The 23209-nt window shown below is 38.3% G+C and overlaps 1 protein-coding gene across 3 annotated transcripts in view; it reads right to left on the bottom strand.

The window, feature by feature from the left end:
* col14a1a (collagen, type XIV, alpha 1a) overlaps window positions 1-8501 on the bottom strand; it is a 122162-nt gene extending 113661 nt beyond the window's left edge. For all 3 annotated transcript variants that reach the window (XM_008432271.2, XM_008432273.2, XM_008432272.2), the window contains exons 1-2: window positions 7964-8501; window positions 4991-5106 (exon numbers count right to left, since the gene is read on the bottom strand). In XM_008432271.2, the coding sequence (XP_008430493.1) occupies window positions 4991-5084 (94 nt within the window). In that variant the 5' untranslated portion in view covers window positions 5085-5106; window positions 7964-8501. The remainder of the gene's footprint in view (window positions 1-4990; window positions 5107-7963) is intronic.
* Window positions 8502-23209: the final 14708 nt, after the last annotated feature.

Below are 23209 nucleotides of genomic sequence, written 5' to 3'. Positions count from 1 at the left end.
ATCTGTGGCCAGGAGAGGCAGCTCAAATGAGCTTTCTCCATTGGCTGGCTGGACCTAGCCTCTGAGAGAAGGTGAGGGGCTCCATTATTCATCTGAGCTCAGAGTAAAGCCTCTGCAAGAACCAGTCAGTTTAGGTAATTTGAGCAAGAATGCAAGTCGGCTGCGTCTGTTTGGAGGTTTTGTGGGTAAGATCCACTGGAAGAAGACTCCAAAGTTGACCTAGAACTCACTAATAGCACAATATTTTCCTTCTGCTATTTTCCTTCCAGAGTAAATGTTTTGTTACTCTGGAACTCCAGAATATGCCGGAGGGTATCAGCAGGAAGAGAGATGTCTAGGTTTCTCTCCTGCACCCCCGTCACCTTCATGACCTGATGGCGAATAAAAATTATTCAGAAATATTAAACCAGACATCTGTGTTGCTGAATCCTAATGTTGATAGGAAACCTCCTGACCTTCTGTTGAACAAAACCTGGAAACTCATGAAAAATTGAACAGAATAGAAATTTTTAAGGACGTATGAAGAGTGTAAATGTTTTGTTCCTTTCCCTTAAAAGTCTATTTGCAGAACGGCGCGGGCTACCTGCAGCCTTCAGTGGTATACTAAATATAGTGGGAAGTCTTCTTGTCAGCAGTACTGCTGCGAGCATGATAGTTTGCTGATATTCTAGTTTCCCTCTGCCGTGGCTAATCCTATCCTCAGCCTACATTCACAGGCTGAAACAGGAGCTTGCTAATTTAAGATGCAGGTGTAACATTCAAGCTTATCAAAAGTGTACAGAACGACACTACAGACTTTGCTGACATTGAGAAGAAGCTGAATGCAGGTCAAACACAAACTGACTGGGCAAGTCATGAGTACATCTGCTGAAGCTGACAGCATTTACAAATGGTTAGAATGAAAGCATCTGCACCTTTGGATAAATATTTACTGTATGTCTGGGGAAACTTTAAGGACTCAGTCAGAAAGAGAAGCACTTTGAAACGGTAAATGTTGCTTTAGTGGCAGCTACTGGAGACACTACATGGCAGACGAACCGAAGGATGCACAGAAGAAGAAGCAATCCAGATACCGATTGTCTTGCTTTACTTCCAGACCAGTGGCAGCATTTCCTTCCTCGTAATAAAACTTCCTGGTCTGGCGCAGCCCGTTGGAGGGAGATCCTGACAATATCAAGACATTTCAGTAGCATGTACAAACATCCTGAATGAGCAGAGCGCTCTCTAATCCTCCAGCTCAAATCCACGGTGACCAGATGTCGCAGCTTACAGAAGCAGACCCAGCAGACATTAATGACCTCCCTAATGAAGGGACAGAGCAGCACTTCCTCCAGCAACTGGGAGGTCACTCCTGTTTAGTTGTGATTGACTAGGATCAAACCGCAGTCTTCCAACGCAACATGAAAGAAATGCTGATCAGAGGTGAGAAATATGGAATGCAGGAGAAAGAAAAGAAAGTAAAGAATAAACTAAAAGGCCCTGTTAATATTGATGCAAATAGTTAAAAAAAAAGGAATATGTAGATTGAGTTTGAACACTGTCCACACTAATTAAGATTTTGGTGAGTTAAACTGTGATTTTTAGACAAAAAGTGGAAATTTAAAAACTGTATTTGTGGTGAATCCGTCTGGAATCAAAGATTAGGTCATAATAGCTAATTTCATACCTGTCAGCAAATTTTAAAATCTTTAGCCTAGCTCTGCGTTACGAATGCTCAGGATCTGCTTGCTTTCAGTTCTGATATTGTCAATATCAATATCATTGCCTCCTTCTGGTGCAGCATCGGTAGTGCAATCAATTATATTATGTAAAAGAATCAGTATGAAATTCTCTCAGCATCAGTACTTAATACATATACTATTTTAGCAGAAAATATAAATTTTTTTAAAAATAATCTAATTGCTTTAAATCAAAAGATAACATAAAATCAATTATTCATACTGCTGCTGAAATGAATGTATTGTAATGAGTAGCTATAATAATAGCTGTAATAATCTAGAATAATTAGACATTTTGATACGTAGATGCACAGAGAAAACACAGGTAAGTTTCCTGCTGATGTAAACATGGTAGCATCATGGCTAATGCAAAGGAGAAGCTTTAAAGCTGCAGTAGTTTGTAATGCAACTACTAATACAGAAAAAGACAGGAAATGAAGAAAATGACAGGACACATGAGGGGCAAAGGTGCATGCATCTCTGGTTTCCTTGTCAACCGATCGCTCACTGATTCATAACAAAGTTTCCAAGCACAATTTGAGCCAAATGTGGCAATATTCTTTTAATGAGAAACAAGTGAAAAGTAGAAACAAGTGGGGAGGGGGCAGCACTACACTAATACATTATTCCAGCTCTTCTATGGTGTCTCATTAAAAGAATTTCAGACCGCAGGGACAGTATGGGAACCTTTAGATTGTAAAACCTTGGTAAAGATGATTGGTTTACCTTTTTTTATTTTTATTTTTCCCAAAAAAGGAGAGCTAGATATTTGTTTAAGAAAATTAACCTGATTAATGCAGATTGAGTCTGAGCACAATTTACTCTTGACATTTTTTTAAATGATTGTTTACAGCAGAACGATTGCCGTACACAGCAGACCAACATAATCCACTCAGGAGCCAAACTCAAAAGAGAACCTTAAACACAGAAATAGTTCTAATCATTAATATTCATAGGTGATAAACTGATTAGAGAATGCATTTTCAATGTTTCAATGAGAGATTCTTTAAATTAAACCTGCAGCTTTTCTGGTTATCACTCAGCATGAATGGAGATCCTGAAAGGGCGTACAAGCTGCTCACACACCCACATACTGTATACTTGCACATAAATGCAAAGCGAGGAGAGCTAAATATTTAAGACTTCCTCTGCATCATGTCTGTGTGATTACCGTCCACACACGACCCGTTGTTTTGACGGTAGACGCCAAATGCAAATAAACTCTCCCGAGGTCTGATGAGTGACTTAATGTCACACACTATGACTCAGTCATGAGATTATTAAGGGTATCCAGGGAATTATGCCCGAAGGGAAATACTGAGCCTTTTCTTAGACCTGTTGTCATGAGAGGGCAGGCAGTGGAACAGGTCACTGAATTCAAGGGAGCAAACATAGATGACAAGCTGACCTTCCAGCCCAATGAGGACCGTGTGCGTAAAAAGGCAAGGTAGCATCTATTTCTCTTATGAAAGATAAGGAGCTTCAACACAAGTAAACACAGCTGGTCTACTGGGAATTCATTGAAAGTGTTCCCCCCTTTAGTATCGTTTTTGGTTTGGGAATCTTTTGGCTAAACATAGAAATAAGGTCAACCAGGTAGTCAAGCGGGCAGGTAAGATAATCATCACCAGCAAATGTGTCCTCTTGATTTACATAAACATGCTTTAAAGAAAGAAGCAGTTCAGATTCAGCACATCCTCTGCAGTCCTCATTGAAGCTGCTGCCATCTTGTAGAAGATGGATGGTCCCATTAACATAAACAAAAACCCATTTATCCCTTCAGCTGTGTTGATTCTGAACAAGCGATACCTTAAAAGGTAACACAATCACTAGAACATTTTTTTTATTTTTTTGAACAATATAGTGATTTAAATATTGTTTTTTTTTTACAAGATTATGTAGTTGGAGTTTTGTTTATTCTAGTTAATTCTGTGGGTTTTTTGTTTTATTTGTTTATCATCTATTAAAAATTTCTGCCATTTGTCCAAGACATACAGTATCTCCATATCAAAGGTGATGGATGATAAAGTTATTATATGTGAGCTCAGACAATAATTTCTGCAGTTATTGCAACTGGCTGTGAGTGAAAAACATCAGCACTGGATGTGAGTCATTGTGCACTTTGGTTGTTAAATGTTTAATTCCAATGAAGAATGAGTAATGCAGATTAAGGCTGGATTCCCACACACCATTTGCCAATATATGGGATTTTACTTAAGCCTTTATTCAGGTCAAAATAAGTATAGATAAAATAGAGCATGGGAAAATATCTTCCAGACTTCAGTCGCTCTTCTAGTGTGTAAATCAGGGCTCTTCAGGTCCGCTCCTCAGGAGCCACTATCCCCTAAATTCAGGATTCATCCAACACAACTGGACTCACTCATTGGATTTATGTGTTTTGGCTGCATTCATTTGTGCATTTAAAACTTTGCACCCATCTCTTCATCGATCCATTTATCAGTCCAAATGCACTCATCCACACAGGATATGAATTAATTTATTCATCTAAACTCATGCATGCATCCATCCACCATTCTGTCCCTAATTATTTATTTTTCCTGACTTTCTTGCAGTCTGCCTGGTTTGCAGGTTGCATGTTTAAAAAGTGAGAATTCAGAAAACGTGACAAAAATTTTGAAATAAAAAATGTGTAGGAACCCAGGTTAAGAGAGCAAAAACCGACATCAGTAAGAAGAAACATTTTAATGTATCAGCTTCTTATTGACAAGCACAAATCCATCAGGATTTTTAACATTCTCTAATTAAAACATTCACCCAGAAGAATCACTTCTCGGTTTGATCAACCTGGGCTTACGTGTCTAATTGCAAAGCACACTGAAGTGTGATGCGTTGTGCAGCAAATTGCTCTGAGAAATTACAACAGCATGAGGCGTGCAATCACAATACGTTTAATAAAAGGATGATACTTTGACAGGAGGTGCCATGCTCCCCGGGTGAAAAGGTATAATGACACAAAGGCAGTATGATGATGAGTCTGATGGGATCTGATCAGAGTTGGAGAGTCAAAGAGAGAGAGAGAGAAAGAGAGAGAAAGAGACAACAAAGGGACCTGTAAGGATCAAAACACGGGAGAGGAAACAGTAGAAAGGAGGGAGCGTGAAGTGGAGGGGGTCAATAAGGTGAAACTTGGTGGGAGGAAAACGAGGGGGTTTACTGAACATGATCTAGAGGAGCTGAATGACTGGATACGGGGGGGGATGTTATTAGGATGGTGAGAAACAGACAGAGAAAAATGAGGAAGGGGTCCTTACCTTGACCCTGAGCCTTACTGGGGTCACAGGAAACAAAGACAAGTAAAACCAGCGGGGCCAGAAAGCACCACCTGACCTCTCCCATCAACAACATCCTCAACGTTAGCAGCCTAGACCTGCATGGAGAGGGAGAAGTTTGAGTTAGTTAGGGAACCAGGTAGAGATCGGATGAATTTAAAGGAGTCTGTATAAAGCAGCAACAGAAGCAGCCTGAATGCCACTGAGGCGTTTCAGACTCTGGGAGCAATTCAGTCCAATCCACTGATCTGGAATCAGTAATTCATGCCTTAAACTCCTGCTTTTCTACAATTACAGAGCAGAAGTCTGTAGTCTAGACTGACCACAGAGCAGTGGTCGACCCTCCTGCCTACACTGAGAAGACTGGGGCAGAAACAGTAGAGGACTGTGTGTGAAAGAAGAGCTGAGAAATTAACAAAAGGCCCAACAGAAAAAAGGGACAAAGTGACAGAGAGGAGGACCGTAGTTTGACTGACAGTTCCAAGGGATCATTTGATGAGTCCTATTGTCTGACGAAAAGCGCAAACACAACAGAACCTCTCCTCTTTTCCTCTATCTCCCCATTTCACCTTTCACTTTTTGTTCTCTGCATCCACTCCCCCCCCCTCCCCAGTCTGTCTCTCATTATTACAGAAGAGATGGAAACATTAAAGACGCCTTATCATCTGACTCAAGGGATCAACACAACCTGGCTGACAGTCACATGAAGAAAAGAGCAAATGCACCAAAAATTATTTGGATCTGAACAAAGTAAGTATAACCCTGAGCCAGTGGCACTTAATGCTATGAACGATATGGCTACCTGTCCAGGGCGTCTTCTGTGATGGGGCTGCACAACGGCATTAAGGAAATAGCTTATTTGCATCTCCAATAAATGGAGATTTGGTGTCTAACTTGTCCAGCTCGGTGTATGAATAACTAAGTTGGTTATTTGACTGCATTCATCTAAAAGGGCTATTTCAATTTCTTAATGAATCTGGAACCTTTGATCATCCCAAATTTAACACAAACAAAAACCAAAAACATAAGCTATGTTAGCCTAAACAAAAATCTTAGACATAAAGCCACCAGTCCGCAGACACAAAGTTGGAGTTTGATTTGAAGCTTATAACTCAGAGTTGAATCATTTCAACTCCAAATCTATATGTATCTATAAACCACATTTTAAAAGAAAAATGTTTAAAATGCTGCACAGTATTGAGGAAATACATAAGTTAATATAACAAAAAACAAAACAAAACAAAAAAAAGCAAAAGCAGAAGCAAGACTGGAATGACTAAAATGAATGCTTGGAAGCTCTGGGAAGCGCTCTGCTGTTTTTAACTGGTAAAATCTGAGGGTCGAAATGATGGAAGCACCTGTTCTTAAAAAAATATGCAGGGATGGCATCAGAGGAAGAACCTGAAGGTTTCATTGCACCAACTACTTTGTTTACAAATTAAAGTGAAACAGGCTCAAGCTGATTGAAGACAGACAAGCAGGGAGCATAGACGGATGGATCAATGACCTGGTGGACTGAACCTTATCAACAAAGAAGTGATTAAATTGTTACAAATGAGAACTTGTGGATTATGATCATTTGGGACTATAATTTGAAGAAAATGTTTGCTTTTCTTCATTTTAAAAGTGCTCCGTTAACGTTCGCAAAACTTGTTCCATGTTTCTGAATCATGACCAGTTCAACAGCAATATATCTAGATTGCTCAGACTTGAAATGAATAATTGACTGTACAGATAATCCTCATAGCACAAGATAGGATGTGTGAAAGCTTTGTGGGGGGGTTTTCCAAAGGAGATTATTTGTTTACTCAAAAATAATGTTAATGTCATTCCAGCTGTGCATCACTCTCAAGCATTCAGTCACAAATATCTCTTATAAGTCGTTACATATCAAAACAATCCATCTAGGAAGGAAAACCTAACAGTGTTAAAAGAGCAGAAAATTGACAGCAGCTTTCATTGTTTTCAAAATGAAAACAATCAGACTTTATGAAGGGGGACTTAAAAGGGACTGAGCAAAAATAGACCTTTCTAAGCACCACACAGAAGAGAGCAAACAACAAAAAACAAAGATTTGTTTTTGTTTGTTCTTTTTCATACCCATTTTCTCTTCATGCAATTCTTAATGCAAGGCAAAACTGTTCCTTTCTGCCTTGTGTCATGTTCTTGGGTAACAATGGCAGAGTTGCCACCCTGTAATTTGGTGAATATAAATACTAGACTTAAAAGGTCACCCTGATTGTTAGCTAATCAGTTTATTAGGGAAAAATGCTGTTGTCTAACACTGCATGCAAAACACAGTTTGCAATCATTCTCTGAAATTGTTAGGAGGCATAAAAACAAAACAATAGCAGATGTGCACATGAATAGATTGAAGAGAGAGAACATGTGAAAGTCAGTGATGCAATGTTCATCCCTGTAATTTGCCAAACACAGTCATAGACTTTCAGGTGTATTTTTTAATTATGTTTGGTTAAGATAAGATTATTTATGTATTGGTGTCATATTTTTGCCATTTCTAAATATCGCCTCCACCTCCTATCTAACTAACTACAGCATAAATAAACTTAGTTTTGGTTTTTGTTTTCAGAATGCCACCCTAAGATTAAAGGGGCCCCATGTGGTCAGTCTGTCTGAAAACTTTCTGGAGGCGCCCCTGTTGGAAATCAACAACTACGTTCTTTCTGTGCAAAAATCATCTCCCCATTTTAATAATAATAATAATAATAAAAAACCTCTTCTTTATCAAGTTTCAAATAAATTTTCTAAATTGTCATTTGAACTGCCGTCGGCCCACAGGTGCATGCATCTTTGGTTTCCTTGTCAGCCGATCGCTCACTGATTCATAACAAAGTTTCCAAGCACAATTTGAGCCAAATAATCAGTCAGCATGCCAAATGCAGCGCCGTTCAAAGACTCCTGCGTATATTAAAATAAATAAAATCGCGCTCCTACCTCTGGACTCATGAATTCAAAGCGTCTTTTTTTTTTTTATCCCCAAAGGAGATCCTCTGAAAACCAAAAAATGTCTGAGAGCTGCCGCTGCTTCCTCCTGAAGCGCTCCTCTCTCCCTCTCTCTCTCTCCCTCTTTTTCTCTCACTCCTTTTGGGACGCGGTCAGTCTGGAGAGTGGGTGTTTCTCTCCTTGTTATTCAGACATCCCTCCCTTCGGCTGATCCTCCTCGTCCCAACCCTTTCCTTCAGCGTGGTACATCTCAGATAGAGAGACAAACATGAAGCAGCGGCGCTGCAGAGAGTCCTCCTCCAGGTGTCAGATCGCTCTCAGCCCCCCCGGGCTCCTCCAGTGCGCTTCCTCGGACACAGTGGGACCTGCCGCGGACGACTTAATCCGTGAGCTGCGGCTTCAAAGGACCCAGCAGGTCACTTGTGATGCTCGCTTGTTTGTGTGTTGACTTGTAAAGGGAAAGTCTCAGGATGGCTCTGTGCGCTCGGAGCAGGTGCCTGGCCATGCCCTGCCGCGCTGCCAGCTTTGATTTTAAAGGAGCAATGACACTGCTTTTTAATCGGAACTGAAAACACACAGAGACACACCCGTAGGTGTTGATTCCCCCCACCTCCACCAGCTGTTTACACTTTATTGTGCTTGCTTCCACATTTTCAGAAACAAATAATCCTTGAGGCTTAGTTTGGGTAATTCTTCTCATTAAAGGAGAAAAGTGCAAAAAGAGTTGACCAGTTATTTTATTTGTTGCCTTTGGAAAATAGTCAAAGTCTTATTTGAAATAAAATGGAACAACAACATAAGACAAATAACAACTGAACATGAATCAGATCAAATTATGACCACGATAATTTATATATGCTTAATGCCAGAGTAATGAGTGATTTAGTTTTTTCTCAACTTTGAATTTTTTTCATATTTGGTGGAATTGGGTCAAATGTTTGAATGGTGATGTTAATCCTACATTTACACTCTCTAATTCAATTTGTGTTGAATTTACCCTTTAAATGCAGCAACACTTTGCAAACTAATCTGTCTGATTGTTGTTTTTAAAAGTAATTTCTTCCCGTTAAGCCCATTTTGGGGACTGGATCCACACACCATGGATAAAATGAACTGGCTTCAGTCAGTTCATTTTAATTTGTGGGACACCAAATCTGTCTTCTTCCCAAAAGCTGTGGCTGGTGTTTATAGCTGGATATAATTGTTTGAACAGATGAAATTGGCATCTTCAGGCATCTGGAAATTGTACCCAGGGATGATCCAGACTTAAGGAGATCCACAGTTCCTCCTGAAATCTTTGCCTTTTCTAAGATTTTACATAAATACTGCCTTGAGGTCTTCTCTTTTAGTAAATACACAGCTTTGCCTTCGTTTAAGTCAAATTCTGTGAAATTAACTAGAAGCTTACAAAGCCATCATCATCTGGGCTTCACAAATCTTTTAAAGGCGAACAAAATAATTTTGGCATATTTAAAGTTCTGAATTTAAGAACAAAAATAAAATAATTTTGCCAAACCTAACTGACCTAAAACAGGAACATTTTAGTGTTATTTAATGCAAGACGGTGAATAAAATTAGGGTTTCTGTGTTGTTGTTTTTTTCCATATGTAAATATTTGATTTCACCTACAAGTCTCTTATGAGCTGCTTTAACGATTGGTTATTGGACTGAATGCAGCCTTAAAGGCTGATGAACTAAATGCAGCAGTTTATGGTGAATATATGATGCATTACGCAAAAGTCTTAAACATTTATTTAGTCCTGTACTTCCAAGACGCCATATTTGTAACACTTAAATGGTTTTGATGAATTCAATCAAGTTGTTTTCTGAACGTCTTTCAGCCTTTTGCATTAGTTTAGCTTTCCATTCATTGATAAAAGAGATAGATGGGAAAGTGAGAAGAACAGGGATGTGGTGAAAGGAAGGAGCAAAAACAACTAAAACTTCTTCCTGGTAAGAATAAAATAAAGAACATAGACATAGGTATGTATCAGTGTCGTCATAGACATTTTCTTTTATCATTAAAACGTAAATAAGAGTCCAAACCTTCAGATTTCATGCTGAAACACAAAGAGAAGAAAAACTCAGGAACACTAGAAACAGTGGCAGAACTTACAGAACAGGACAAAGGAGAAACCTCAGGGGAAGCAGTGACGAGTGAAAGTGCTTTACTACTGAGGAGGCTGATTGCTGGAAAGCTTTACAGGTGAGTTCATTTGTTGTGAATGAATGTCAGCCGTGAGGAGAGCAGAACTGAGTGAGTGAGGGAAACAGAATATTATACACAGAAAGGAAAACACTGGAATCTATGGAACTGAGATTAAAAAGATAGACACCAGAAAACAACCCAGGCAGAGGAGCAGATACCAGCTGAAACATGAATTACATGGAAAGAGTCATTAAGCTACAGACTAACATCATGCATGACAAAGCCAAAAGCAATGATCATACAAAATTACAACATGGAAGATCATGATTGATAATATTTTGTTTAAATTCTGTCAAACCAACGTTTTTGGTGCTTACCAGCTTCTGCAGGTTCAGGTTTTCAATTACCCCGTGAACTATTCCATGGATGCATGGTTAAAAGTTTGTGGTTGCAATAAGTTGTTTTTAAAATGTAATAGTTGTTTAAAGTGCATTTATATTTATAAAAACCTTGGTAGAAATGGATGAAATCAGAGTGTCTGCACCAAAATGCAGCAGTATCCTGCCATGACTCTATCTGTGGCACCAAGCAGCCAATCTCATATTTTTTAAATGATTTTAACCACCAGCTAACATTTTCTGGAAAAAGAAAAAAAATCTACCAAAATGTACATTTGACGGTAGTTTTCATTCATTTTGTTTGTCCTTTGCCTATTCAATGTTTAAGTTATTTTAATGGTAAAATCAAAGTACGATTGGTCTGAGTGCACAAAACCAGACAGCACAGACTTCACCTCGTTATTTTATAAACACAGAGGAAGTTAGTGAAACCCCAAACCGTCCCTTCAGATGTCCTTATATCACAGGACTGTGTGAGCATTTTTATCAGTTGGTCCTGCACAAAGCAGCAGGATGTTGCTAATTCAAGAAGGAGACAAGAACGGGGATCAATATGCAGACGGACTCCGTCCAAAGCTTAAATGAGTCCCACTAACAAATCCTCTAAAGGTTGCTAATCCTATAAATTTAATTTGGATGGAACTATTCAAAGTAATGGGAATTGACTTCAGTGAACTGAAGAAGAGCTGCAAAAAAAAGTTTCCTCTGTCGTCGTGCCAAGATTTATTGACCTTAGAGAAGCGGCAGGCGAATGCAGTGCTTTTCATTCAGGCTCTGGACAAACTCCCTCAGGTTCCTCCCTCTGAAAACAACGTACAGAGTTTAGTACATCAGAATAATGAGTCAATAAGAATGTATCAAAAAGTTTTCACATCTACAAAAACTATACATCACATAGCAGTTCTCGTTATATTTCCCTGACTTCTTTGCTATATTTTATTCTATATTCAGTGAAAAAACAAAACTTCAATATAATACTGTTCCTGTCAGCTGGAGCCAGTCTGTTGTGCATTCAGATATTTGACCAATAAAACCGATTCTGTTCCAGTTGAAGTCTCTCCATGAGCTTTGTCCTGCTCAGGGTCAAAGGGCAGCTGGATCCTTTCCCACTAAAGTGAGAGGCAGAGAGCCACCCTGGAAAGGTCACCAGAACCTCATAATGTCTCCTTTTGTTTTGCTCTGTGTTTCAAGCTTATTTGAGTTGAAAACTGATGGAAAATCTTGCGTTGTGATGTTATAAACCTGCAGTAAATTTTGTTTTTTACATCTGTGCACTAAAATTCTAAACTTTTGCCTTTAGAAGAAAATTAAAAATCACAATGAATCAGTGTTTTCCTCAGTGTGTGTGTGTGTGGGAAAGACACGTTCTAGCTGCGTAACTCTGCCCGTCGCCCTGACTTTGCCCTGAGGGGTAACAAGTAGGAGTCATGGGAAAGAGAAATGTGCCAGTGGCTGGCTGATTTAAACCGCTGAATACTTTTGTTCCAGGTGTGTCTCTTGAGCCCAAACAGACACACATGCTTGACTTATTTAAACAACTGTCCATCTGCTGCAAGCACTATAATCAGGTGAGGAAGAATTGTGCTCCTCCCTCCTTCCTCTTACTCTTTTCCTGTCCTCCTGTCATCATCTTTTTATTTATCAGCTGCTTTGTAGCAGCGGACCACACACTGATGCAGCTTCTCCTTTGAGCTGATCCAGCAGAATACACAGTTTGGTCGGATTCAGCGCTCTGCAACCTGCTGCAGCAGAGCAGCAAGTGGCTAAAATTGATTTAGAAAAAACAAAAATCTTTATAATGTAGATGTAATGCCAATTGTTGACTTGCATTTCTACAACAGGATACTAAAATGACTTGTAATGTTTTACTAGCTCTAGGTTTTTCTTTCATTTGTTTGGAAACTTCAAACTTTTTTTTTACATCATTTTCCACAAATATCTATAGTAGAATCCTCATTTTGCAAAAGTTTTGTTTTCTTCTCTTTTAAAACATAAAAACAGAAAAAAACTGTATTTCCTTGAAAACAGCAACACATTTCCCATAGAAGATATTTATCAAAAACTACAATCTGTCTTTTTTCAAAAGGTTATAGAACATTTTCAACTCCAGACACGTTTTATTTAGCTGGGTTGAGGAATTTCCTTATTACGTAGTAGGGATTCTAATCATTTTAAGAATTAAAATAATTCTTAAAACACTTATAGATGTTTACACACATAAGGTTTGGAAATCAGAAAACTTCCTGTTGAACCCCATGAAGTAATTTTAAAGAATCGTAAGATCATTTGTCAGTGGAATAAACAGAAACACGTAAAACAATTCATCCGCATCTATGGATTCAGCTAAAATATTTGGAGTAACACCTTCTACTAACTCACCTGTTACAATCTATTAGAAGGACAAGAAAAATAAATTATATATACGTTTGGCAATCTTTCAGTGAAGTTTGATTATTCCCCTTAAATTTAACCAAAACTTAAAGAAAATGTTTCAAAGTGATGCTTATTAAGTAAGATAGGGACACAGGAGTTACACAATGTCTGAGTTAAGGTCTGTTTGGTTCCCACTGACGCAGTAAGAAGGCAAAAACTGGCTTCACACATGCTAATATAAATATATTGAAAAGATTTTAAGATAATCTGGGCTAACCACTATGATTCTTCTTTTTAAAAAAATGTGCTAATTAAGTAACCAATCTATAATAATGAAATAATTTTTTCAAAAACAAGGAGAGCTAAACCACGACAGAAAGTGGTAAACGTTGTTATAACTAAACCTCATGTTCACATTTACCAGGACACTGAGAATCAGATGTTACGCTTCACACTGAATTCACATTAGCTGGATTCACACTCGCGACTATTACTCACTGATAATTAGTAAAATGTTGTGTTCACCAAACTTTGAGGTGGCAAAAGAGAACATTAAGGCCGTGAAGGGTAAAATGCTTCCAGAACAAATGAACACTGCTCATCAAGCATTTCTTACTCTTCAAACATAATTTCAACACTTTACAATTTATTTTTCCTGGATCCATTTGTTGTTGTTTTATTTCCCTTCATCCTTTTTTTTTCCTTCCTCCAGTCATTTTCTGCTCCCTTCATCCTACATAAAATGCGGTACTGCAGAATAAAGGCATGACTCACAGACTGAAAGTTGGTCCACATGTTATTTACTCCAATGAGATTGTTATGATTCACAAAGTCATTTCATGACGTCTATTTATATATTTTAAAAAAACAACACTATTGCTTTGTCTTACTTCTAGAGAAGTACCCTAGAGCCTGTAAGGCTTTTTGTTTTTTAAGCTTTTATCTAAAAAAAAAAAAAAAAAAGTAAAAACAAAAATTAATAACTAAATTAAAAAGCGAATAAATACATAAAATTGCAACATGGACAGTTTATTCATGGCCATATGTGGTGTCGGTCCGATAACTTTTTAAGTGTTACCTGCATAAAAATCCAAAAGTAGTTTCCTTCTTACCTTTGGTATTTGCATAACTCTGTAATCAGAGAAGTAAGCCTTACTTTAGGGATGCCTCTGCACATGACCAATCATTTAAGGCTCTGAAGCAGGTCATCATTTTTGGAGAGATAAAATGAAACTGCAGCACAGTCTCTCGCACTTCCTCTGTCTTACTGTAATTGTTGGGAACAAGCCATCATTGTTGCTCTGTCAAACAGAGAAAGCATCATTTCCTGAGCAGAGGAGGATTTCTCCCAGGGAACACCAGCCTAGTTATTAGGTTTCATAAGGACACTGTTTTTACCAGGCAGTGTGCAACACAACAGAGGAATAAATGTCAATACAAAAAAAATAAAACAGAGCAATTAAATTATTTTTAACTAATTGATTAAAAACAGACAGTTATGTAAATGCTGAAATACAAGAAGGATTATTTATTTTAAAAGGACAAAAGTTGGAAATTTGACCTTTCCAAGTCAATTTTGAAGAAGTCAGCTGAGTTGATTTTGTTTATTTGGTGTCAATTCGTATTTTCAAGGGTTTTTATATTTGCCCCATAAAACCTTATTTTATGGGGCAAAAAAATAATCCAATATAGACAGACTCCAGTTCAGTTACATACAGTCCAAATGGATGCTGTAACACAGTGCAGATAAATACAGCTAATGATGTCAGTCGATTTAAGGTTATTTGTGACTCAGTTCTCTGCATCTCTGCTGTCATGGGTCCCATTCCCAGTTTGAGTCGTTTGCTGCTTCTTCCCTTATTTCCTATCAAGTTGCTGTTCAACAAAGGCAGCAAGTGCCCAAACAACTGCTGCTGGACTATAAAGTCTGATCTTACAGGGATGTTTTTTTTCTAAAAATGTACAGGTGAACTAACAGAACCATGCTTTGTTTCTCTCATTGTCTAAAACTAAAGACCGGCACAAGTTCAGAATGGCACACTCACACACACACTTGAATGTGTGAACCTGCATCCACGCACTTCTCTTGAGCTGTGTGTTAATAACAAGCTGCAGGTTAATATGAGGGCAGCTGATAACAGAGCTGAATCACAGCCTACTGATTAGTCCGACTGGTCACAGTTATTAGTCCGCTTGTCATCTGGTATCTGATGCGATGCCGAGTCCTGACCGAACACCTGTGGGGCATTACGAAATACAACGCGAGTAATTCAAGGGAAATATGTGTAAACCTGCAATGCCCAAGCAAAACAAACATTGGATAATAATATTATTACATCTTAGCTTTTCTTCTTCTGAAGCTCCGACTTATAACCTGAACCAAATGTGGACCAAAGCAAAGCAACGCTTCAAGTGGACCGACTAATACTTTGACCACTTCCAGAAATCCTCCAGCCCTTCAGCAATAAAAGGACTACCCTGTAATGTCATTGCTGTCTGCACAGTGTGTGCTGGTTCAAACACAGAGAACAACCAGCCTTGTCTTATTGTCTGGAATAAACAAACGCTCCGTAACAAAGTAACAAAAAAAAAACCTGAGTGAAAATAGAAATTATCTTTCTGAAAATAGCTGGTAAAGGTCAACAATGGCACAAAATCAATCAGAAAAATCCAACTTTCGGTTTGAGAACAATTACAAGGACAGAAAAATAACTTCATGTTAAGAAATAATCTTTTTTTTTGCTAACTCACTCTTGTCATAATTACCAACCACTTTTTCCCCCATAAAATAATGCAACCGAAGCGTTTTTCTGCTTCATCATTTGCTTTTTAGAAGTTCAGCAGAATGTTTGGAGACTTTTAATCACAGCGTGCTTCTTGGGAGGGAAATGCCATGACTCACAAGTAATTTTCCTTTAGTTCCTCTATAAAAACGGAAAGACAGAGGAACATTCCACTCAAGTAATGGAACTGCTGAGAGCGTCCATTTTACTCAAACGAACTGATCGGACCGCACTGAAGGCATCACTGCTAAAACTCACACCCAGAAACATCTTTTTGCATCGTTTCTAATCTGAGTGACCCAGATCACCTTGCAAGCAGAAAACACAGTTTTGTTTATGCGTCTGAGCTGCAGTTAAATAAGAAATTTTAGTCTTCCTCATTTCTATGTTTGCTTGATGCTTCTTGCTGAAGAGTTGCTGATTGTATGCTGTGGTTAATATAGTTCTTTGTCACTTTTGACGCTGCATTGCTGCAGTCGTTGTGAAGTGATCTGTACCTAAGGCCTAAAAATCATCCCAAAAAAACTTTCTCTAACTAATAAAAGTAGGTTTTTAAAGGCGGTTGAGCAGCTTTGTACCAAACCTACAAAGCTTAAAGCCTTGGATCCCAGGAAATATTTGGCAGCTGAGCGCTCACATTTTTGTCTTGTCCTGAGCTGAAATCACCAAAAAACGCCGTAAGCGAACCTAAGAGAGATGCAGCCCATCAACCTGAGGAAGCACTAATGTCCTCAACTCAACAGCACAAATCCTTCTTGTTCTCTTTCTTTTTTGACAATCAAAAGATGCTCTTATTTCCCCGAAGCGAGTACTCTGCAGACCTCTATATCATCAAAGCTGCTGGCACACTTATTGGCACTGTGTGTCAAGAAGCTAATTAAACTAGTCCAGAGAATTTCCTTGGTATTACAATATGTGCTCTGTCATAATGTTACATATCACACGATAGAACGCTATTAGAATATATTAATGGCCTGAAGCCATATCTTTTCATTAGGCCGTGCAGGGTGTGTTTTGACAGACGACGATTGTTAATCCTCAGAGAAATTTGCGAATAATAACCTTAAGTTATTCTGCGTGTAAGAGCAGACGCAGACGAAGGCGGACTGATGGACAAATCATCCACACAAAGAAAATCGTCCTTTTTACTGGCGACCCATCAGATAGAGGAGAAATTAAAAATGAGGAACAAACTGTTTTTCTCGTCTCTGAAACGAAGCACCACTCAAACTGCCTTCAATGCAGTTAGCTTCTCTTAAGCCCCTTCAGGACCTGCACTGCTTTAATTATACAGATGGAAAATGAAAACTCAGCAGAGCAGCATTGATTCGGCATAATATCAGAGGAATACGACAGATCTTATTATTGTCCTGTTGTGGGTGTTTTGGGTTTTTTTGGGGGGGTTTTTGCGGTTACTGCCACGTGAGAGATTCCTTTGTTTTAATTGTTTGGTTCTTGCTTGTGCCACATGTACTGGGTTCACTTTAATTGGAACCACTGGGCTTTTTGAACCAGATTCAGCTACTTGCAGAAATATTCATAATCCTTGAGGGTTTTTGTATTTTTTTTTTTTTTCTGTTTACACCATAAACTTCAACATGGTTTTATTTTTCGTGGGAGTTGATGTCATTGTGCTAAAGAAATCAGCACATAATAGTCGGGTGAAAACGATGGTTTTCAACATGTTTTACGCTTAAAATATTTGAAAAGTGTGCGATGGGTTTGTGTTGTCAGTCATTTTGTCAGAGCCATCCTTTACTATCTTTGAGTTTATCTGGACTAACTTTGCAAATTCATGGACTAAATATATATTTTTTCAATTCTTCTTTGCAAAATGATGCGATCTGACTGAAAGGAAAGCGTCCATGAACAGTAACGTAAAAGTCTCAGCACAGATTCTCAGTCAGATTTCTGTCTTTACTTTAACTGAGCCATCCAAAAACATTCCATTCCATTCCAACTTTTGTTGTATGTTCAGGGGGGTTTTTGTCCTTCTGGAAGACGAACCTGTATTTAGCACTATTAAAACTCCCACTAACTCCGACCGGCTTCAACGTTCCTACTAAATGCAGTGGATCCCCACAGCATGATGCTGCTGCCATCATGTGTCACAGTGTGGATGGTGTGTTCAGGGTGATGTGGACTGTTAGTTTATTTGAATTAATGCCAGTTTTCTTCACAGTCTCTAATAAATACTGTCTTTGTCCCAGATGTAATTTCGGTGGTTTTACAGCTGTCGCATGCTTTGTTTTCCAGCACTGAGCTGAGCTCTGACGCTCAAAGCTCAAAATACGGGATGTAAACTTTTTTATTTTTTATTTTATTTCTCCACAACTTTCTCCCTGACCTGCCTGCTGTGTACCTTTGTCTTCGATGTTTGTTGTTCTCCGATGTTTTCTTAACAAACCTCTGGGAGATTTCCATACAATTTAGATTTTGTGAAGTATTTCTCCTGAAAACAAATCTAACACAGCTGAACTGTGGTTTCTACATGAGTCACTCGACTTATTAAAATCTGTTGGTTGTGCTGGTTTTAATTTATCAAAGTCAACAGGGGTGAATTTATGTGTGTATTATTTGTTTGGAAATAATACATCATTTGTGTGGTGAGGTTATAATGTGATAAAATGTGAAGAATTTCTCTGGGAACAAATACTTCTTACCGGCGATGCGTTCATGCCAGGTTTCTCTCTGATCGTGCGTTTGCCCAGTTTGGAATATTTTCTATGAAAACAGTAAAACTGACAACAACAATTGAGATTTCTGTGCAGATGTGTCTATTTCTTTCCAACACCAAGTCTGCCTGAATTTTGTGTCTCTAAACAAACACAATCACTGCAATCTAAATCTGCTGATGCCACTAAATAAATCTTTTACTTGGACTGTATCGAATGGTACCCTCTGCACTCTTTCTATTTATCTCTCCCTAAAGCAAAATGAGAAAAAAAACAATAGCAGACCAAACAGCGTGGAAGTTTCTGCTTGGTGGCTTTTAATTTCCTGTGTGTATATCACACTATGTACACTGACTACAAATATGTACATCTGACTGGACTGATGGATGGAGGCAAAGAGACGGTCGGTTGCTGACCTTATCTATGGGAATTAAGGGAGAGATAAACAGACAGCTGGGTGAGTCAGTGGCCTAGTAACTGCAGTACGGTCATTCAACAACAAATACACTGTTGACATTGCTTTAATGAGTCTGAGGTGTTCTCCTAATGTCCACAAAGCAGATTGGTTTTGATGGGACCTGTAAAACGTACTTTACAGCTGCAGAAAAATGAAAAAAACACAATCATATGTTCCCAAAGAGTTTATTGCTAAAGTGCAGCCAGTCTAATCCTTTGGACACCAGAAAGAATAAAAAAGAAGACGAGGAATATTCTCCTGAAGCTCCATGTTCCCCTTTCAGTGTTAAACGTTGCCTAAAAGATATTGTGTTTCGTATAATCAAAAAATTCTGCAAAAATAGTTCTCTTTCCAATCCACTTCTCACCTGAACTGAAGGACCACAAAGAAAGAGCCAATATTACAGCTCGGATCCCCACCTGTACGACATGAAGGGTATTTTGTAAAGATGATACATGTCTAAAAGGCAGTCCACTGTTTTTCTTAAACACATAAATAATGTGGGCTTCACTGTGATACAGAGCAGGATTTTGTTTGTTTATAATTGTTGATAAAAAAAAAAACTCTCTAAGGTTTACAGAAGAATATCTGAAGCAACCAGCCCGCTGCCGCCTTGCTCCTGCTCGTTCACGCTTCAGACAGCAACGCGTCGTCATCATCTGGATTTGGGTACCCAGCATGGATACTGATGGGAACCCGTGTCTGTAAAAATGCTGCTTTAGTGTTGGAATGCAAATAAAGAGAACCACATCGCTAGACGGTTGTTTTGCTCCTTTTAGTCGGCACAAAAGCAAATAGAGTTTCTCAGACGTTTTTCAAAATTGCAACCAGAACAAGGGTGACATCAATCCCAGATCTGGACTTTGTCTTCTGAGGCAAATCGAACACAGCAGAGGACAAGACCATGCCGTTGTTTTGAACTTGAACTAACAACTTGTCTAAATCCATATAAACATGCAAGCAGAGACGGTATTTCATATTTATAAATCCAATGAAAATGTGACTCTCCTGCGTCTTGTAAAATAAGTTCAGAAAAAAAGGACAGAAAGCCTTGGTCCAGTGAACCAAAGTCACAGTTGTGTGACTTTCTTCATATGGTTAAAATGAATGTTTTCAACATCTAGATCACAGTTCAACACGAAAGCTTCTTGTTACGTCACCTCATTTAAACACTTGCACATTCTGCATATTTTTCAGGCTTTTGCCTATTTTCATTTGTTTGTTGGTAAAAAAATAAAAATAAAAAATCTGGGATGGTTCAATAAAGCTGTGGCTCTGGGCTACACTTTAATGGAGAAGATCTAGTTAAAAGTAAAAAGCAGCAAATGTTATTTTTGTCTGTAAATGGATAATAATCTTCACTAGGCGGTTCAGAGCTTTTTCAGTCTCATTTTTTTTAGCATGTCAGAACATTTGAACACCGGCTTAACGAGGTAAGTTAGGGTTTTAATGTCATGACGATGTCTCAATTCTTTTCGGGGTTTATTTCCATGGTAACTTGTGTTGGATACGTGCACCAATGCAGGAAATAAAAAAAATGAATACAACTGTGAAAAAAAAGTAAAATCAGAAGCATATATGATGTAAAATTATTTTGAACAGCAAATAAAGCCTTATTTTGCTTTATGATTGTTGAGGAAGATTTTCTAAATTAGTTAATTTTGGAAATATCTGGCTCTATCTTCCTCTTTGGCTCCTAGGTCCTCCCGGCAGGCCGCGTGTAGCCACAGAGAAAAACAACAATGAATGTTGACGTCACAGAAATTACAACAGAATCTGCAGAACAACAGAGGCATACATTCATTTACCTGATACAAATGGAAAGAAGAAAAAGGAAAGAAAGAAAAGCAAAGACGTACAAAGACGTCTTTGGAGAATTGCAAGAGCAAATCTAATTTGTTACTCCTGTGCACAAAGTTTTATAGTCAAGGATTCAATTAAGGTGTATCTTTGCTCATCCAACCAGGACCTATTTCTGACCCTTTTTTAAAGTTAGAAACCCCCTGCAATTTGTTCACAAGATCAAACACCAGTTGTCACCATTATCTAAATAAGGTGGAAGCAGATTCTCCTGAATTCCTGCTGCTTTATAGCTTTCACAGATCAGTGTGAAAAGCTGGAACTTCTACTGATTGCTACTGAGTACAGATCAAAATCTTGGCAAACAATCTGCTTTAACTACAGGTAAAATAAAGGTCAATAGGCCAGAATAAGTTATTAATTTAAAAACTATAATTAGGCTATTTCAATCAAGTCATGTTAAGTTTTAAAACTAGCATATTTAAATTTATTTTCTTAACTTGATGCAGTTTGTAGCTCTCATAGTCACCAATAAGTATCAAACAATGCCTCTACGATATTGCCGCAGAGAATCCTAAACAAATGTGTTTTGCATCAGAGAGATTAGAAAGATCAGACTTCAGAAAACATTTCAAAGGAGTCAGGCAGTTCAGAGGATTGTCCGTCTGTGCTGGAAAAGAAAAGGTCAGTGAATTACATCAGCGCAAAACGAACGAGGATGTAAGAGGGATGGAAATATCTGGATTTTAACAACAGGAGACATGAAGTCGGGCATGAATCCACCGCCAAACATTTGGCTGTTTGTTCTTTTTTATTTCTTCGAAATTAAAGAAAGCTAAAATGGCATGGGGAAAAAATCTGCCACAAAGGAACGTGCAAGTTGGATTGCGCAGAGCAACATTGCCCTCTTGTGGTACCAGAGTGTTGGTGCATCAAGAGGCCGGATGCGCAGTTGGGGCATCGATATCATAAAGGTCTCCATAAAATATCACAAATGAGAGTGAAAAGAACTGCGAGAAGTTTGTCACAGACATTTTAAATTTCAGATGTAGCCGTGTGAATCTGTGCCCTGGTTGGAAATGACTTCATTTATGATAGTTTCCTCTTTTTTATTGGAATTTGAGAAATCTGAGGCACAATAACACATGTTGGAAGGGGTTATATGTGACATAGAAGTTTTTATGTTTGCATCCAAAACCAAAATGAACATCAAATGCAGTACATGAATGCAGCCATGCAGTAAAGTATACAATAGTTTATTTGAAATGGATGATATCGAGCTAAACCCGGCTCAGTGGGTTATCATTTTTATAATTTATCATTTTTGGGTTGTTTAGTTTTTAGGTGCTGGTTAGATTTGTATTTCTTAATTCCTGTAACATGCTCAAAAGGGGATCAAATTATCACGTTTGAATATTGAAAATGCACAACGAGCAGAAATAATGAGACAATCCCAGAAATGAGGTTTTTATTAAACACTTAACCTTTCTGTACATTAAAACGTTGTAATGAAACAGACGCTAAGCTTAAATTGTCTTAAAACATCGAACCTCTGGAAGCAAAGGAACACAAACACAAGTGAGTCGCCAGTGTCAAGAGTCCCTTTAGAGATTAGAAATTCCCATAAAACTAAAACTAATAAAGACAATATAGACATTAAGTTACATTCTGTCAAGCTGCTTTTATGAAAAAGAAAAGAAAAACTAGCCATTTCCACACAGCAGGGTTAGGACAGGACAGGTGTTGTATTTGTTTATCTGTAGGTCAAGATGAGAATCAAAACTCACACACTGTTGTCATTGGTGTCACTAATTAGGATTAAGAATCTGGGGCAAGACACACAAAATCATCAAATTTTTTTCATAAAATTTCCCAAAATGCTCTGAATTTTGACATTTTAATTTCACAATCTGTGGAAAAGGAACATCATCATCACTGTGTTTTTGGTTACATCTCATTTAACCGCTGTGTGAAAACGGCCACTGATTGTCGGTGGAAGTTTTAATGCATCGAGTTGAGAAATCGGATGATAACCAACCATAATTAGCAGCTAAAAAAGGTCTTAAGGCAAACATTTCTAGATAAAAAGCCTGGGAACCTGCTTTAAGTCAACCCAACACCACAGTTCCCCCTAAAATTATTATTACATGTTAAAGCTCTGCAAATTTCTACTTCCTGAAAACGCAGCAGTGAATCGCATCACCTTTTATCCCTTTTGCAAACAAACCGTGATCAGACAAACCTGGTCCAACATCTACAGTATTTTCAAGAACCTTTCGCCAGATTATTTTAGATTAGCACTGCAAATACATGAAAGATGCTTACATCAAACCCTGGCAGATTAGACCTCAAATGAGAAACTTACGCCATCTCTCCAACAGAAAAATGAGGATCCGTTATGGTTCCCCTCCCCGCTTTAAGAGATGGACATGATGCATGTCAGTTTTCCTCACGGTTCTGTAGAGATGTTTCATTAGTTCTTCACGTTCAAGAGAATCAAACGCTGAAACGAGTTCTGGGTTGTCTGATCAATCAGTTCTGTGACACTAAAGAGCTTTGGATTAAAAGATAAAGCTACATATGAACATATTTACAGCATCCA

Source organism: Poecilia reticulata, linkage group LG16, assembly GCF_000633615.1.
Source record: "Poecilia reticulata strain Guanapo linkage group LG16, Guppy_female_1.0+MT, whole genome shotgun sequence".
In the NCBI taxonomy this organism is placed as follows: Eukaryota; Metazoa; Chordata; class Actinopteri; order Cyprinodontiformes; family Poeciliidae; genus Poecilia; species Poecilia reticulata.
This window is presented reverse-complemented; position numbering and strand designations above follow the sequence as displayed.